Below are 18,720 nucleotides of genomic sequence, written 5' to 3' on the forward strand. Positions count from 1 at the left end.
CAAGGACAAAAGCACAACCACTAGCACAAGACAGGCCTTCCCATGGGAGGAGAGAGGCAGGCAGGGGCACAGAATGGAAGCCCTGGGTGGCCTGAGTGAGCAGCAGAGCCACACTGAGAGGGAAGCAGGCTCAGGGCATCAGGGGCTGAGCAAGCCAGGGTGAAGACTGACAGGAGGGGTGAGAAGCCACCAGGGGCTTCGAAAGCAGAACAGTAACTCGAAATCTCATTTACATTTTCTAATGTGCGCTGGGTAGAATGGAAGAGGCTGCTCTTGGGGCCGTGTGGACCTCCCGCTATGTGATGGCTGCAGCCTAAGCCAGGGAGGCAGAGGAACGAACCCCTGCATGCAGAGGCTAAGAGAAGGAAAGGACCAACTGGGAACAGGGAAGAGGTTTCTGTTGCGCTGCAGATGGTAGTATCGTCTTCTAAGGTGGGGAAGGATCAGGGAAAGTTTGTTAAGAAAGAAAATCTAGTTTTCTTTTAGCTAGGTTTAATGTGAAATATGTACAGGATATGCAAGTGGATACGTCAAGTAAATCTTTAGAGATATGAGTCAGGACTGGGTGTGGTGGCTCAGGCCTGTAATCCTAGCATTTTGGGAGGCCTAGGCAGGCAGACTGCCTGAGCTCAGGCGCTCAAGACCAGCCTGGACAATATGGTGAAACCCCATCTCTGCTAAAAATACAAGAATTAGCCAAGCATGGTGGCCAGTGCCTGTAATCTCCGCTACACAGGAGGCTGAGGCAGGAGAATCACTTGAACCTGGGAGGCAATGGTTGCAGTGAGCTGAGATTATGCCACTGCACTCCAACCTGGGAGACAGAGTGAACTCTGTGAACAAAGATGCAGAAAGAGAACAGATTGGTGCCCTACATCTGAAACCCTGGCCCTCCAAACTTTAGGAGTGAAGCATTAGAGGAAGAGGTACCAACAAATCAAACCAAGGATAAACCACTACTAGGTAGTTTACAGGAGGGTGATACTCTAGAAGCCAAAAGAAGAAAGTGCATCAAGTACGTGGTAGTGGCCTAGCTAAAAACTCCTGCAACAAGTAAGACAGGGCAAAATATGGGCCAGATTTGGGACTTGGGAGGTCATCAGTCCCCCTGACAGACAGTCCCTATGGAGGGAGGGGCAAGAATGAACAGGAGCAGAGGAAAGAACATAACAGTTTGGAAGTGGAGGGAGCAAGCATAGATGAATTTTTTTTTCAAGAAGCTGTGTAGCAAACAGGAGTAGAAAAATGGGGTCAAAACTGGAGGGGTATAAAGAGTTTTCTAAAAGAGAAGACACTGTAACATGTTTTCATTCTGATGAGAACACTCCAGGATCATAGGAGTTTGTGGCACATGGCATTCAGTGAATCACACCTTGAGTAGTGCCTTCCTCCTGAATCTGGACTGGGCCCGTATTTGCTTTAACCAATGAAAGGTGGAGGAAACGGGGTTGTGTCAGTTCTGGGCCTAACATTCAAGAAGGCCTGGCAGCTCCGTGGTTCTTGTGAGGTACCACAACACTGTGACTTCTGGCTGCCCCAATGGGACAAACGGTCCCATGGAGAGGACGTGAGATGGTACAGAGAGTGGGTCAGTGGGCCCTGCACTCCAGCCACTGGCCACCAACTGATCTCCTAGGTGAAGGTGGTCACACCAGTCACCACCAGCAAGACCAGCAAACAAACTGCCCAGGTGGGCTCAAACCAGATTGCACAATGGTAAACAAATAAAATGGTTGCTGTTTAGCCACTACGTTTTAGAGTGGTTTGTTATCCACCAATAGAGAATGAAAATGAGAAAGGAAATGAACTGATTATTCCAGAGACAAGGGGTCATTATGGAAGCAAAGTGTCTGAGGTTAACTGATGAACAGGATTTAGCAACTAAATTGAGGCTCATAAAAGCAGGAGTGTGTTAAGGGTGCTCTGACTGAGTCAGGCTAACTACGCAGGAGAAAGCCTAGCAAAACAGAGACTCTGCTTCATCCTGGCTGTAGAGAAAAGAATGGTCTGCTTGCTTTCTTTCATGTATCACTAACAAACAACACAGCAGATTAGAACAACCCACATTTGGGGCCACTGTGAAGTCTGTTTTCACAAAGATGTTTTGTAAGTGTACATATTACCAGTTTACAGGAGTCCCCCTTATCTGCAGTTTCACTTTCTACAGTTCAGTTACCTGAGATAAGTTGCAGTCCGAAAACAGGTGAGTACAATACAATAAGATATTTTGAGAGAGGAGATAGAGACCAAATTAACGTATGTCTTATTTGAGTATATTGTTATAATAGATATTGTTCCATTTTATCTTTAGTTATTGTTGTTAATGTCTTAGTGTGCTTATTTCATAAATTAAACTTTATCACAGGTACACACATACAGGAAAACAACATAGTATCCATAGGGCTCTGTACTATTCATGGTTCCAGGCATCGACTGGTGGTCTTGGAATGCATCCCCCACAAATAAGGGGAAACTACTGTATTCATCCATGGTGTCCTATAGCAAGCACACTTCTATCAGGTAATCCGTAATTACCTACCTTGCTTGTCGGTAATGCTGTCCCACTATGAATATCTCCTCCCAAATCAAAAGTTGTCTCCTGAACAATTCTGATGGGATAAAACAAGAAACACACTGACTTAATAACATTCCAATGACAGGCAGAGTCTCTTTTTAATACACAAGGAAGAACTAAGAGGCCAAATGTTCAAAGATTTTTAAGAAATTGCTCTATTTTCAGCACACGAATTTACAGAATTAAAAAAACACCTTATGAACTTTCTTTACTGATACATACTCAACATTCACAGGATCTTTTTTGTTTTTCTTTTTTGAGATGAAGTCTCACTCTGTTACCCAGGCTGGAGCGCAGTAGCGTGATTTTGGCTCACTGCAACCTCCGCCTCCTGAGTTCAAGTGATTCTCCTGTCTCACTCAGCCTCCCGAGTAACTGGTATTACAGACAAGTGCCACCACGCCTGGCTAATTTTTGTATTTTTTGTAGAGATGGGGTTTCACCATGTTGGCCAGGCTGGTCTCAAACTCCTGACCTCAGGTGATCTGCCCACTTCAGCTGTGAACTTTACAAATAAATATATGTGATAACCCACCAAGTATTCACCTTGGAGAAAGACATTAATTCTAAATAGTCATATGTGGCCCAGTGTGTAAGGTCTGGGTGGCTAATCAAAGGCATACGTGGAACAAAACAATGGGAAAGGCCAAGCAGGGAAGACCACATGGGTTTATGTTTGTGCTTCAGGAAGAAAGCCTACACTCTAGGGGAGTTTTCAGTTGTTTTAAGCAGCATGACTGAAAAATAGATAATGAAGTGGCTTAACAGTATGTTTTAAAAAGTAAAACCAAAGGAGAAGTCATATTCCCTAACTACAAAAAAATTTTACTAGATAGTCATTAAGAAAGGCTTTCTGTTTTCCCGTACTAATCCCACATGCAAGTCTTCAGAAAAGCACTAGGTGGAGCTAAAAGATTCTGAATTCCCTAAGAGATCTTAATGTGTTTCATTATCAGCCACAGAAAAGAATACTTCAAAAAATTTTATAATCTTAGTTACACTGAATAATTACAAAGAACACCATGTTTTTTTCACAAAACAAAAGGTACTGTTTTAGTATGTTGGCTAAAAAACCAAAGTTTAAATATAAACAATTTAAAACCAGTGAGAACTTCCAATTAAGACAAAGTCAAGACCTTTCTTCTTTCCTCTAAAACCAACCCGTTAACAACGAACCGAAATCACAAACTTCACTTTGATATTTTTTTAAAATTGAAACAAAAAATAAAAAGCCAAGTTATCTATGAATAATCTGAATTACTTTAAGTATAATCAAAACATTTTAAATCTTAAGGTTAATCTATTTACCCAGGTTTATGTCTCGGGCCCTTAACCATCAGGCCTCCATCCACAGATCTTTTTGCAAGAGCATGATCCTGACTGGGGTCCACAAACTTAAATACATGGGATGCCCCAAACTGCACTTTCATGCCACTCTGCAGCATGGTGGTTTCCGAGATGCGCTGGCCTTCCACATAGGTTTCTGCGTCCATACTTCTGGGCGTCACAGTGACCACTCCATCCATGTTGGTGAGGTCACAGTGATGGGGCTGAATTCCTGGGCCAAACAACTGGAAACAGAAGGAAACCAAAGAAACTCCTATCATGAAGTTCACAGCATTTAAACACAGAATTTTAAAACTGTGAGTATCCCTTTTATGATAAATATAACATAATAAGCTCTGGATTTTTAGTGCCTTTTAAAGTGGATTTCCCTCAATAGCATAAAAATAATTAAACTGTTAAAAAAAAAAAAGTCAAAACAATCAGACTTTTCATTTTTATTATCCAGTGACTTAAGGCATACTGTAACTTTGCATTAAAAGGCATACAGTAGGCCGGGCACGGTGGCTCACGTCTGTAATCCCAGCACTTTGGGAGGCCAGGATGGACGGATCATGAGGTCAGGAGATCAAGACTATCCTGGCCAACATGGTGAAACCCCGTCTACTAAAAATACAAAAATTAGCCAGGCGTGGTGGTGCGTGCCTGTAACCTCAGCTACTCAGGAGGCTGAGGCAGGAGAATTGCTTGAATCAGGAAGTCAGAGGTTACAGTGAGCCGAGATCGTGCCACAGCACTCCAGCCGGGTGACAGAGCGAGACTGTCTCCCAAAAAAAAAAAAAAAAAAAGCATACAGTCATCTTAACCAGTATTTGTTGGATGGTTAATGGACAAATCTATACACATCATTATGATTAAAGATTCCTATCTATTTTATCATTTTTAGTGCTGTGCTAAGAAAGAAGAAATGACAGAACTGAAAATTACATTAACAATCTGAACCTATCATCTTACAAACTGAGAAATAAGTAGAGAGCAAGGGTGATTTGCCTGAATTCAACTTCAAAGAAGTGACAAATCCTGACTTCATTTATTCAAAGAATGTGTTAAGCTGTTTTAAGTACTTGAGAACAGTATTAAGCTAAATTTAATTAGAATTTAGAATTTACCGAATGCTTACCGCTATGTGTGTCAGACCCAGTGATAAGCACTTTTGCATAGTTACATCCTGTAATCCTGAAATAGACCTATAAAATTATCATCACCATCTTTGAGAGAAAAGGAAGCAGTTTCAGAGCACTGTCATCACCAGCCCAAATTTCTAGAGGTGGAGCTTGAACATAAACTCACATTCTGCTGTTTTCACACTAAAGTAAAGTGACCCAGAGTAGATAAATTATTTATATTTAAGTACAATGTAGTCTGTAATTCTAATTCCTTCTTTCACTACTATGTGGCAGGCTCTGTACAATACGTTATGCCTCCTGGAATGTCAGAGTTGCAGCAGGAAGCTCAGACTACGTACCTGGATAGAGCTGTCATCCAATTTTTCTGTACCAACTTCAGTAACACTTAACTGAAGGCGGTAAAGCTTTGGCTTATCTCTAGAGTCAGAACCATCTGCAAGAAGAGAAGGAAGACAACTGTATTTGCAAAGTCTAATATTATTGTCATGTTATTTCAAACAAACAAAAAGTTATCTCAGGCATTACAGTTCTCACTTCTCAGGATTTCTTTTCAAAGAATTCTCCAAACTTATGTAACACAATTTAACAAATTGGATACAGAAAATTCAAAATAAGAAATAAACGTATCAGTTTCTGGCATTAATTCCACCACATTCTTATTACATTAAATAAAGTCTTCTCTACCACTGCTCTGGATTTTTGTTAGGGATTCTGAGGAGCAACTGTATTAGCAAAATGAAGCTCATCGAAGACACACGGGCCTTCCCTTCAGACCATCTTTTCCTGCAGCATTCTTGCTGCCCTTACGGCACACAACACGGTACAGGTTGAGGGCATAGCTAAATCACTGATGGAGGTTTTTAAATGGACAGTTCTCATGGCTCTCCCCAGACCTCCTGGATCAAAAGCCCTGGGGATGAGGCCTAAGCATGTGTCCTCTGAAAGATCTCCCCAAATAACTCTGTCCACTACTGATTAAGAATTACAGTTAAAAGTGGTTAGCTCCCTGGAGTAGAACTGGCATAGAAGGAAGACTGGGTTTTGTGGCTTTTTTTTTTCTTTTTGTCATTTTATACCTTTATGAACTGTTGGAATGTTTAATTTATATGAGCATGTGTTTCCACAACAGGGAAGGGGTGAGGAGGAGGAGGAAGCTGCTCTGCCAAAGCCCTCTAGTCCCAATACATCTAGACATGTTTTCTCATTCTTCACCTACTGTATCCCAGATGAGGACAATGTCACTTCATTACCTTAACCAAAAATGAGGTATCCTGATTTCAGAGTTGACATATGAGAAAACGTGCCTTCCGGAGCCCATGAATGATGATGTAACTGCAGAGCTTAGCGCCTGCACCACAGCCATGGCAGTCTGGTGTGGCAAGCACATCACCCACCAAAGCTTAGGAAAAGGCCAAACCAGTAAGAGTCTCCCTGATCTGCTTTATGAGTGCCTTATAACTTTCAAACCCACTGATTCCATTACCTGTTAACATCTCTAGTCACTGCGATTAGGAATGTAAGCTTCGAGAGCTGCACAGGTTAAACAGTTCGGAGGGTATGAGCGTGCACAGAGTTTCAGACTGCTACAATCTCTCAGCAGTGGTGCCGCTAAACTCTCACAGACAAAAGACTCCATAAAAATGCAGGTTCTGTTAGAACTGATGTTAATTTTAGGGTATACAAAGTTACATTCTAATGACAAAATTTTCTATTTCTGAAATACTCCGTAATCTGTGACACCGAGTGAAGGTAAGATGAGACTGAAGTATCTGAGAGACACTGATGCCTAAAACCCATTACAAAATTGATTCATCATCTGTGCTGCTTCACATCGTGTTGAAACATTTATTTTCAACTCTAACTGTTCCAATAAAGTCCTGATCTGAACAAGACATTAAAATCATCTGTGGCTTTTCCTGGACATAGTTAGTTCCCTACCCAACCTGCTGAGTCCAAATCCTCCAGTTTACTATTTTGTGTGTTTTAACCACCAAAGGCAGTTCTAATGAACCCCCTTGGTTAAGAAAAATGTGTCCCTCTTATCTACTCCCGGAGCACCCCATTTCTGTTATATTAATTGTACCACTAACCGTATTGTATGATGATTTCCATCTACTTATCTCCCTTATCTCTGAGCTCCCTGGTGGCTAGGTTTAAAAAAAAAAAAACCTTTTTTACCCTGGCACTGATCACTCCACATATGATCCATAGTTAGCAATCACTGAAGACTTGATGTGTCAGCAGTGAATCCTTATACAAAAATAAAGACAACTGAATGCTATACAGTCACAGAGAAATGATGCAAATAAAGAAAGCAAAAGCAGTAAGTAAGTAATCATGTGTGAAACAAGAACATTTCAATGCAAAGTTAAAAAACAGAACATTAAAAATGTGTTTAGAGATGAAAGAAAAATTCCCATCCATCGTCTTCCAAATTCTGAATGCTCCTGACAGGTCTCCTATGAGACAATAAAGAGGCATCACACACATTTCTACATCAACGGATTTCAAAATAGAGAAAGGGAGAAAAAGAAGCTGCTTTCTCAGTCTCTCCCTTTTCCTCACCTCACTACGGTAATAGAAATCTGTCAACAGATAGATTAGAAATAAACATCCTTCCTAGGCTCTCTTTTCTTATTACTTCACAGTAATAATAGGAAACCATAGTTAAAGCTGTTACAGATTTTGAAGAACCTAAATGAGTGGCCACAGGATTGAGTGGATAAAGGGATGTCTGGTTTGAGCTGGGGAGAAAAGGGAGAGTGCAACAGCCCATTCCCTCTCCTCATTAGAAGGACAGTTATCTCACAGGGAGTAACATACAAAACTGTTGCCAAAAACAAAAATCCCAAATTTTCTCCCCTTCCTCAAAGAGTATTCTACAAATAGTCAATTTCTGCCCAAAGTGCCTGAGTCTCTTTCTTCTCCATAGATAATGACAACAAATCTGGAGCACCTTGAAGAGCAGGGACAAATCTAAGTAACCCCACAACAGACAGTAACAGCACTGCTACCAGAAAGTTTTCCTAGTCTACAAATGAAGGGAGGCAGACTGGCTGAGCACCACCCAAGGAGTGCTTTGAAACGGCACGCTGTCTTTACTCCCCAGCATCCCTCCACAGCCAGTGCTGCTTTTGCTTTCAGTTCCTTCCCAGGGTGAACCTGGTAAAATAAAGACGCAAAATAAGCTTCCAGTAAATGAAATGAGTTCTACATATGGAACACTTACTAGGTACAAATAAAATGACAGTACATCAAATTTCTTAAAATAGTTTATTTATATCAACTAAAACTGATACATAAGATATTTGGTCATTCAACACTATTTTGCCCATGAGGTTCTGTTAGTGCTTCAGTTACAAAAGTAGTAGTAAGCATAGCATTACCTTCATAAGTGTGATAGTTGTAGTAGGCAAAGTGATTCCTTCTCCCTGGGATTAAGACACATGCCAGGACCCAGGTGAAGGCAGCATCAGCAGGACAGAGACCATGCAGAACACGCGGAATAGGGAAGGAGGAGAAGAGACGCAGAGGGTGAACTTCAGTGAGACACATTTCAAAGGAAGAAAAGGTACACTTCACCCATCAGCTTTTGTGAGGACAAGACTATACTAGTGCCCCAGTCAGTGTTTTAGAAACCAATGCAGACTGTTAAGGGAAACCACAGGACAACAGGTGAGTCACCAAGCAGCAGGACAGCAACAGTGAGTTAATCATATAAAGGGCTACCACCCCACTGGGCTGATTTCTTCTGTTTAAAGAACACATTCAAATCCAAAGCAAAGAACGAAATAACATATTTGCTCCCCATTCCTCCAAAAGACAATGTTGAGCTCATGACCACATCTCAAAAACTCCTAACCACACCCAGCAGAACCTCAGCATTGAGGATATAATGCTTGGCTGACAGTGTGCCCAGGGGAAATACAGTACTTATCCATTCATAACAAATCATTATGGATGAATATTATTTTCTCATAAATGGCAAAGAGGTCAATTTCATTCAGCATGCTGACTAAACGACATCATGACTTAGTGAAAGAACATGGCTTTGGTGCAGGGAAGACCCTGGCCTTGCATTCAGGCTTGCCACTAACCCCTAGGTCACCCTTAAAATAGTGGTACCAGACCTGAACTTCAGACATTTGTGGAACAAGTTAAGCTATCCCATAAGCACAGGGCTCACGAGAAGTCGGGACTAGAGGCAGAGTCACTTGTCACGTGGCACTGTGTGTGATTCCCTCCCGCTGTGTGAATTACCTGAAGGCAGGAACCAACTTAATCCTTTTGTATCCATTGCTCTGCCTAAAGTAGAAGGGTCAATGAATGCTGACTGAAGGCAGCAGAGAGCCATGAGGAATGCAGTGTACTAATAACCATGTAACAAATGCTGTTGCCAGTATTTGGTGAAAAGTAGTACAGAACTGTGATCTACTCCACACCTACAAAAAAATATTCTATATATTTGATTACCTGAGAGACTATACATATGAAAGCAGTCGAAATAACAATTGTCACTAGAAGAGAACTTCCCAAGGTGAAGGGCTTTGATGTGTTTTGGTGCTCTGCCTCCAAGGCCCAGAACGCAGTCTGACACACAACAAGTGTCAGTAACTATTCATCAAATGCACGAGCCAGTGAGTGAATTCTCATCCAGTTTCTGCTATCTACCAAATCAACTGTCCATTACTCATTTGAAAATTATTCTGTCAGCTGCTATTTATCAATTTCTCTAAGGACTTAACACTCTTAAATCCTCAAAAATTTGGATTTGGAGAACAATCATTAGTTTCTAGAATTTAATATAAAAATTTAAAGGGCAGACCCAATACCCAAAAAAGAGCCTAAACATTTTTAAGTTCAAAAACTAATGGCTGCTTCACAGTTGCCATTCATTATCTCAGATAACCAAACACCAATGCTCGCACACACATTATAGACACACAACAATACTGGATGTGTTTCCAAACTACAGTGAGATAATAATATAACTTTAAATAAACTTTCCACCCAGAAAACTGAGGTTAGCAACACCAAATATTCCTCACAAATAGCTAATCAATTAATTTTTTTAAAGTCCTGAAGCATAAGTAAGTATAAAAGCTACTACCTAAAGCCACACTGCCACTAACTGTGGCATCAAAATGATACCCTCACCTCCTGTATTTATATAACCTACTCTACCATGAGACTGCTGGACAACAAATATCATATCTAATCATTAGTTAATTAAAATAACCTAACTGTAAGAAACTAAAGAAATCTTGTAAATAAAAATAAACTCTCAATCAAAGAACAAAAAATGTAATTCACGTTCATGGAGCCATATATCATACACATAACTGGTTCCATTTTCTGCTAATTTGTGATTACTAAATCGGGCTTTCTTTCAATGCAGCCTGGGATGCGGGTGCAACACTCTGATCTTCACAGTATTGTATAATGCAAGTCACATAACAGCATTTAATAATGAAATAAGAAATGAAGTAATGTTAACTGAATGATAACTGTCATGTACAGCATACATATGTGCAAATATACACTCTCCGTCGGAATGTGTGTGTAAAAACACTTTCTTAAGAACGCCCATGTATTTCTCTACTCAATGGCTAACTTGAAACAACAGCTTTGGCGTATTAGAGTTCTACAAACAAAACACTTAAGAGTGACTTGTGAAAATGAATGTAATCTGTTATTTTAAAATCAAACAGCCTTCCTCTTACTAAGATGGGTTTCTTAGATATACAATTTAAAGATATTCTTTTTAGATATTGTCCATGCATAAGAAACAACAGTTAGACACACAGACACACACACCTTTTTGAAATCTGCTCGTAAAAGGGGTAAATATCACTTTGTCAATGTTAGTAGATTAACTATTTTACTAAAGTTATCTTGGGAAAAAAAATTAAGGGATTAAAATAATTTAAAATTGTCTATACAGTAGTTAAATTTTGTTTCTTAATACTCATTTTTGTCCATGTGAACCATTTTTACGTAAATATATACATATTTTATAACCTTAAGCTTTTAAAGAAATAAATGTTATCTTATGCGAGTTACCTTTTTAAAAAAAAATAATGGCTAAAAATGTTAAGTCAGCCAACAGAAGACTACCTGAAGATGCATTAGAAAGTACAAAGATTTAAAGCTAAAAATGCACATTAATAATATGCTGGTGTGACCATCGTTCTCACCTGGGCTTAACTCTACTAAATAGGGCAGCTTCTCCGGAGGAAGGGCGGAGCCATAGCCAGACCCGTCAGCTCTCTCCTTCCCCTTGGGTGTCTTGCCTTCCAAGTGTTTCTTGGTTTTCTTTGGGATGTGGTCTGGTGGCCTCCTCTTCAACTGAAAGACTAAAATCCCTAGAACAGCAGCATGGGAAATCATCAGGCAGACTCAGGGTGGTCAGGATGGCCAGCTGACTGGCAGTCAACTGTGCAAAGCTTTCTCAAGAAGATGCATGTAATTTAGCAACATCTGCCAAGGAATCACTGAGTAAAGCTTACCCAATTTATACTTTTACTCAACAGAGGAAATATTAGCCTCTTGGTGTGTTTGAAAAGCTCTAGCAAGCAATTTCCAAAGAGTATTCTAAATTAACAGCTATCTAAAGACATCATAAGCTTGAAAAACAACACATCAGTTTAAGAATAAATGCTTACATTAGTAAACAACTCTATGATCGGTAAATACATTTATATATATAAAAAACACATTCACACACAAATACACATATGAAAATGTACTTTTAGGGTGATAAGTACACCAAAATCTCAGAAATCACCACGAAAAACACTTATTCATGTAACCAAATACCACCTGTTCCCACAAAAGCCTACTGAAATAAAACAACAATTCTATTACTAACAAAATAAGTATGTGTCTTTTTAGTTGACCTGATTTTTATTAAATTCAACTTAAAGAATTAAAGCAATTTGCCTTTAATAAAATTTTAACTTTATACTGTTTTTAAAAAATACTAACCAAGTGTTTTAAGGAGGATAGAAATTTGCTTGCTGAGAAAGTTTTTTTAGTGTTTTAAAACTACCAATCTACATTCCATATTGACACGATTAAATGGCAATATATTTTTATCTCGTTATTAATGCGAGGCCCTCTACAGAGTTAACAGTTAACTTACAACATGAATTTGAAAGAAAACTATATTTTCTTAAAAACACAGCTTTAAACTTTGACTACTTTGAAATAATTAGGGAAAATTGTTTCAGTAGTGCTAAGTGTGAATTAATTATCTGAAATGACTAAATCACTGGACAATCTATAGGGTTACAGAAGTCATTTTCTCTATTACAACAAATTTGTTCAAACATCACACAGTTAATGTGGTCAGCATGAAATGTGTTATCTACTACTGGTAGATACCAATAACCTTCCGCTTCTTGCTATAGTGCTAATATTCTAGTTTCTCCATAAGATGTGTGATTTACCTGCAGTATCACCATTTGTTCAGTATCTAACACATGAGACTCAGATAAGCTAAGTATGGTCTTAGGGACAACAGCATCACTTAAGAATCATCAAGCAAGTAAATGAAGGAGGCAGAAAGCTCTACAGCAAAAAGCCATCCACATGGAGAAACCCTGTCTCTACTAAAAATACAAAATTAGCCGGGCATGGGGACAGGCACCTGTAATCCCAGCTACTTGGGAGGCTGAGGCAGGAGAACTGCTTGAACCCGGGAGGTGGAGGTTGCAGTGAGCTGAGATCGCGCCATTGCACTCCAGCCTGGGTAACAAGAGCAAGACTCTGTCTCAACAGCAACAACAACAACAAGGCCATCCAAAAACATTTATGTACACATCTCCTACATCATGTGGTAAGGTGAACACCTGGTATATCATGTAGGAATCTGGTGTAAGTAATCCTTTAATAAGGTTACTACCTTTGTCACTTGGCCATTCCCTGAAGATTTGTAAAGGACACTCATCATCATCAAGAATAATTTCTTTAGCACCCTTTTCATCAGAATGCTGGGCTCCAGGAGGAAGCATAACCTAAAAAAACAAAAATAATTAACTGTGAATGTGCCAAAGTAACTAGGTTGGTAACTACTTAAAAGAATACATTTATTGCTTTTGAATGAATAAAATGTCACTGTAGAATTATATTAATCAAGCACTAGAAACAATTCTCACTCATCATCTAAATCATCATCAAGAAAAGTGAAAGGTAATAGTCTACAATAAAAAGCTAAGCCAGCTGATTTGGCTGCTTTTCATCACCTGGTCCCTAAAAAGAGCTAGACTGAATTTTATTTTTTTTTTTACAACCTTTTCTATGGAAAGGCAGTATGTAATGGTTAACTTCTGCATAATTTCTTCACTATTGCAAATTTCAATCTCTCTAGTCCTTAAACCACCTTTTCACATTCAAACAATTGTTTTTATAAAGTGGGTTCATACAATATGTGATCTCTTAGGATAACCACCACACAACAAGCCAGAATAGTTTTCATTTTCTTGTAAATAATCTCTTTATGATAAAATTTTAATCAGACCATTTAGATATATTACAGGGCAAGCAGTCATTCATTCAACAAATGCTTTTAACCACCTGCTTCAATATACTGTATTCACTGAACTCTTAAAAATTCATAATGCTGTATTACTTTTTTATTATGTTTTTACTAGAGCCAAACAGTTTTTTTAATCATCTAAGAAAGCCCCCAAAACACTGTAATATGGAGGAGAGTGGGAGATGACGGTTGTCCAGTACTCTTCTAGACTTCGGGCTGGTGCTTCGTCTTCACTCTAACACCCTGCTAACACGAACCAAAACAGGATTAGAGAGAATAAGAAAAGAAGGCCAAGTCACTGGCATGTGAACATTACTTGCAACCTGTAATTAATGTAATGATGTTATCTTAATAGACCTCACCACCCAAATGTATCCTCACGCTCACATACCAAATGGGTTAGACTCTTTTACAGAACCCCGTAATTTCTCTCTACACTGCTTCAATTACCTTAAAAAGACAAATAGACTATAACATCCCTTATCATAAATTAATCTTTCTTCATAGTGTTTCATATTAAATTCAGTATCTTGGCTCAGAACACATACTACTTCAGGATCTGACCTTCACTCATCTCTTTAGTCTCCATCATTATCAAACATTTAGAGCCAGGTCACATGGAACCAGAATTGTCACACTCGGTGACATATATCATGCTTCCATGACCCCTCCTGCCCCAACTTTCAGGTCTAATAACATTCATTCATCCTTCAGCTTAAGTACAACTTCTCTAGAAAGCATTCAATGATTTTCATTCTAATAGAAAAGCTCCCTGTTTTTCTATTTCTATTTCTTAGTCTTTCTGTCTCCCTTTATTATAAACTCTAAGGGCAGCTTCTTCTTATCCCAGGATAATACTAACAAGGAGAAAATTTATTGAATAATTAAATAGATAAACTAATGAATAAAGAATATGAAAACAGCTACAATTTATAAAATGGTGAGCTGGGCCAGGCGCAGCGGCTCATGCCTATAATCCTAGCACTTTGGGAGGCCGAGGCGGGTGGACTGCCCGAGCTCAGGGGTTCGAGATGAGCCTGGGCAACATAGTGAAACCTCGTCTCTACTAAAAAATACAAAAAATTAGCCAGGGATGGCAGCGTGCGCTTGTAGTCCCTCAGCTGTTCAGAAGGCTGAGGTAGGAGAATGGCTTGAACCCAAGAGGCGGAAGTTGCAGTGAGCCGAGATCATGCCATTGCACTCCAGCCTGGGTGACAGAGCGAGACTCCATCTCCAAAAATAAAAATAAAAAAATAAAAAGGCAAGCTGAGAAGATAAAGAATTTCAAGGCAAAACAATAATTACCTCCTGATTTGTACTGCCTAATCTTGTAAAAGAAAACTGGTTAGGAAATAATAGAACAGAAAACCAAAACCAGAAGAAACACTCAAAGGAAATTATCAAATGATTTCATAAGGGACTGTCAATAAAATCCCAAGATAGGCTTGTATAACTTTAAAACCCCGATTAAGGTGCTCCTTCACTTTCTCATTTTCATCAGTAAAAATGAGCCAAAAATTACTGAAAGGAAACAGATGTTACAAAGTTTATCAGATGCAATTTTATAGAACAGTTTATTATTAAATAGACTTATATACACTAATCAACATGAACATTCCCTTGGCAAATACTGGAGCAACACTATGTATCAGATGCAACACTAGACTTTTTTTTTTTTTTTTTTTTTATAGAGCCTCGCTCTGTCACCCAGGCTGGAGTGCAGTGGTGTGATCTTGGCTCACCGCAACCTCTGCCTCCCAGGGGTTCAAGTGATTCTCCTGCCTCAGCCTCCCAAGTAGCTGAGATGACAGGTGCCTGCCACCATGCCCAGTTAAATTTTTGTATTTTTAGTAGAGACGGGGTTTCAAGTTTCTGCACTCAATGTTCACGCAACAGATGAGGGACACAGATCAGAAAGCATCAGGCCTCTGTTCAGTAGTACAGACCCTATGTACATTGCTGTTTTACTAATAGTATTCTGACTTAGGAAACATTGTACAGCAGTTACTAATCAATTGTAAGTATAAGGAACACTTAAAAAACCCATCATATCCATGGACTTAATTATTCTATACGTAAATTATGTGTCCTATATATACAATCATGCTTGCTACATAGTTCTTGTGAACAGATAAGTGATTATCGTATAAGGCCCAGGATTATAACAGAGCTCTCCTGTACTTCAAGTAACTGTCAGGGCAACACACCACAACGTCCTCTAGCTCAGGTATTTTTTCTTCAGAGACAATGTACAATTACCTTGACTGTACAATCTTATAACCTTACCCCATCAACAGCCCACAAAATGTGGCAGAACTTCTCCTTCAGAGAGAATGCACAATTACCTGGACTAAACAACCTCACCCCATCAATGCCCCACAGAGCATGGCAGGACTCTAGTTCATGACAGTGTTTCTTTATCTATGGATTCTCGTTTAGAAGTATAAATTTTAAAATCTCACTTCTGAGACAACCATTTTCCTTCAATTTTATCAATATTATTTCTTGCTTCCTACTAAATAAAGGCCAAAGAAATAAAAAGGTACATCAAATTACCAAATACCCATGCTCATCTATCTTCTCCCTTCCCCACAACGAAATGAGCTTGGCTGTATTTCTTTCTGATTCTGAATAACACAAGTTCACTGTAAAAAAAATACAAATACAGAAAAAGCACAAGAAAAAAAAAACTACTGTGAGATAACTATATTTTTGTGACCATACTTTCAATAATTATCTTTATGCATTTATTTTATGCGATTCAGATCTTAATCATTTAACACATTTTAAAAGTCTTTGCCTCCCTCTTTCCCTCACTCAGTTTGAAAGAGAGTATCTTTTCTATGCATTTGCCTTTCTCTTTGCTCATGTAAACATATACACAGCACTGTGCTATCTGGTTTTGTTTATGATGACCGGGTATTGGTAAATGTACAGGCAAACCTTGCTGCTTTATTATGCCTCAAGGATATTGCTCTTTCAAGAAAAAACAAATACAAGATGAAGGTTTTTGGCAAGCCTGCGCTGAGCACGCCTACTGGGGCCATCTTTCCAACACCATGTGTCTGTGTGTACATTGTATTAATTCTCACATGACTTCAAACTTTTTCATTATTATTATTAAATCTGTCATGGTGATCTGTGATCTTTGATATTACTAGTGTTTTTGGGTGCCACGAACTGCACCCATGTAAGATGGCAAGCTTAACTGATAAATGTGTGTGTTCTGAATGTTCCACTCCCCATCTCCGCCTCTCCTTGGCCCTCCCTATTCTATGAGACATAGTAATATTGAAATTAGGCCAATTAATACCCTAAAATGGCCTCTATGTGAAAGGAAAAGCTGCACGTCTCTCACTTTAAATCAAAAGCTAAAAATTTATTAAACATAGTGAGGAAGACATGTTGAAAGCAAAGACAGGCAGAAAGCTACGCTTCTTGGTGCCAGTCAAGTTATGAATGCAAAGCAAAACTTCTTAAAGGAAATTAAAATTGCTACTCCGATGAACACATGAATGGTGAGAAAGATCAACAGCCTTATTGCTCATATGGAGAAAGTCTGAATGGTCTGGATAAATGACCAAATCAGCCACAACATTACAGCCAATTCTACTTTAGAGCAAGGCCCTAACTCTTCAATTCTATGAAAGCTGAGAAAGGTGAGAAGAGAAAAGTCTGAAGCTAGCACAGGTTGATTGGTGAGGTTTAAGAAATGAAGCCATCTCCATAAAATAAAAGTGCAAGGTGAAGCAGCTGATGGAGAAGCTGCAGCAAGTTCTCCAGAAGATCTAGTTAAGATCATTAATGAAGGTCACTACACTAAACAACAGATTTTCAGTGAAGATGAAACAGCCTTCTATTGGAAAAAGCAGCCATCTAGAACTCTCTAGCTAGAGAGGAGAAGGCAATGCCTGGCTTCGAAGCTTCAAAGAACAGGCTGATTCTTTTGTTAGGGGCAAATGCAGCTGGTGACTTTAAGTTGAGGCCAACGCTCACTTACCTTTCTAAAAATTCTGGAGCTTTTAAGAATTATACAAATCAACTCTGCCTGTGCTCTATAAATGAACAACAAATCCCAGATGTCAACACATCTATTTACAGCATGGTTTACTATTTTGAGCCCACTGTTGGGACCTACTGCTCAGAGGAAAGAAGAAAAAAAAAAAAGCAGAACCCTTTGAAAATATTACTGCTCACTGACAAGGCACCTACTCACCCAGGCTCTGGTGGAGAGTTACAAGATTAACATTGTTTTCATGCTTACTAAAGCAACACCCAGTCTGCAGCCCATGGAACAAGGAGTGATTTTGACTTTCGAGTCTTATTATTTAAGAAATACATTTCATGAGGCTATAGCTACCACAGATAGTGATTCTCTGATAAATCTGAGGTGCAAACCTGGAAAGTATTCACCATTCTGGATGCCGTTAGAACATTCGTGATTCATGGAATAAGGAAAAATATCAATACTGACAGGAGTTTGGAAGAAATTGATTCAAATCCTATAGATGATTTGGAGCTGTTCAAGACTTCAGTGAAGGAAGTAAATGAAGACGAGGTGAAAACAGGAAGAGAACTAAGATTATAAATGGGGTCTGAAGATGTGACTGAAATGCTGCAATCTCATGGTAAAACTTGAACAAACAAGGAGCTGCCTCTTAGGAATAAGCAAAGAAAGTAGTTTCTTATGGAATCAACTCCTGGTGAAGATGCTGTGAACGCTGTTGAAACGAAAACAAAGGATTTCAAATATTATATAAACTTAGTTGATAAAGCAGTGGCAGGGTTTGGGAGGGCTGACTTCAATTCTGAAAGAAATTTTACCGTACACAAAATGTTATCAAACAGTACGGTATGCTACAGAGAAATACTTTGTGAAAAGAAGAGTCAATCAATGCAGCAAACTTCATTTGTTGTATTTTAGGGAGTTGCCACAGCCAACCTAACCTTCAGCAACCACCACGCTGGTCACTCAGCGGCCATCAACATCCAGGCAAGCCCCTGCACCAGCAAAAAGATTACAACTTGCTGAAGGCTCAGATGATTGTTAGCATTGTTTAAGCAGTAAAGTATTTTTAAATTAAGGTAGGTACATTTTTTCTTAAACACAATGCTACTGCACACTTAATAGACTA

The 18,720-nt window shown here is 39.1% G+C and overlaps 1 protein-coding gene across 18 annotated transcripts in view; it reads right to left on the reverse strand.

Moving 5' to 3' along the window:
- AFDN (afadin, adherens junction formation factor) overlaps nucleotides 1-18,720 on the reverse strand; it is a 143,143-nt gene that overhangs the window by 65,937 nt on the left and 58,486 nt on the right. For 14 of the 18 annotated variants that reach the window (XM_033234211.1, XM_033234217.1, XM_033234213.1 and 11 more), the window contains exons 7-12: nucleotides 12,953-13,064; nucleotides 11,244-11,411; nucleotides 8,433-8,477; nucleotides 5,385-5,479; nucleotides 3,884-4,146; nucleotides 2,540-2,609 (exon numbers count right to left, since the gene is read on the reverse strand). In XM_033234211.1, the coding sequence (XP_033090102.1) occupies nucleotides 2,540-2,609; nucleotides 3,884-4,146; nucleotides 5,385-5,479; nucleotides 8,433-8,477; nucleotides 11,244-11,411; nucleotides 12,953-13,064 (753 nt within the window). The remainder of the gene's footprint in view (nucleotides 1-2,539; nucleotides 2,610-3,883; nucleotides 4,147-5,384; nucleotides 5,480-8,432; nucleotides 8,478-11,243; nucleotides 11,412-12,952; nucleotides 13,065-18,720) is intronic. The other 4 variants (XM_033234218.1, XM_033234216.1, XM_033234227.1 and 1 more) reach the window with 1 other exon arrangement.

This window comes from Trachypithecus francoisi, unplaced genomic scaffold (assembly GCF_009764315.1).
Source record: "Trachypithecus francoisi isolate TF-2019V2 unplaced genomic scaffold, Tfra_2.0 Lachesis_group15, whole genome shotgun sequence".
In the NCBI taxonomy this organism is placed as follows: domain Eukaryota; kingdom Metazoa; phylum Chordata; class Mammalia; order Primates; family Cercopithecidae; genus Trachypithecus; species Trachypithecus francoisi.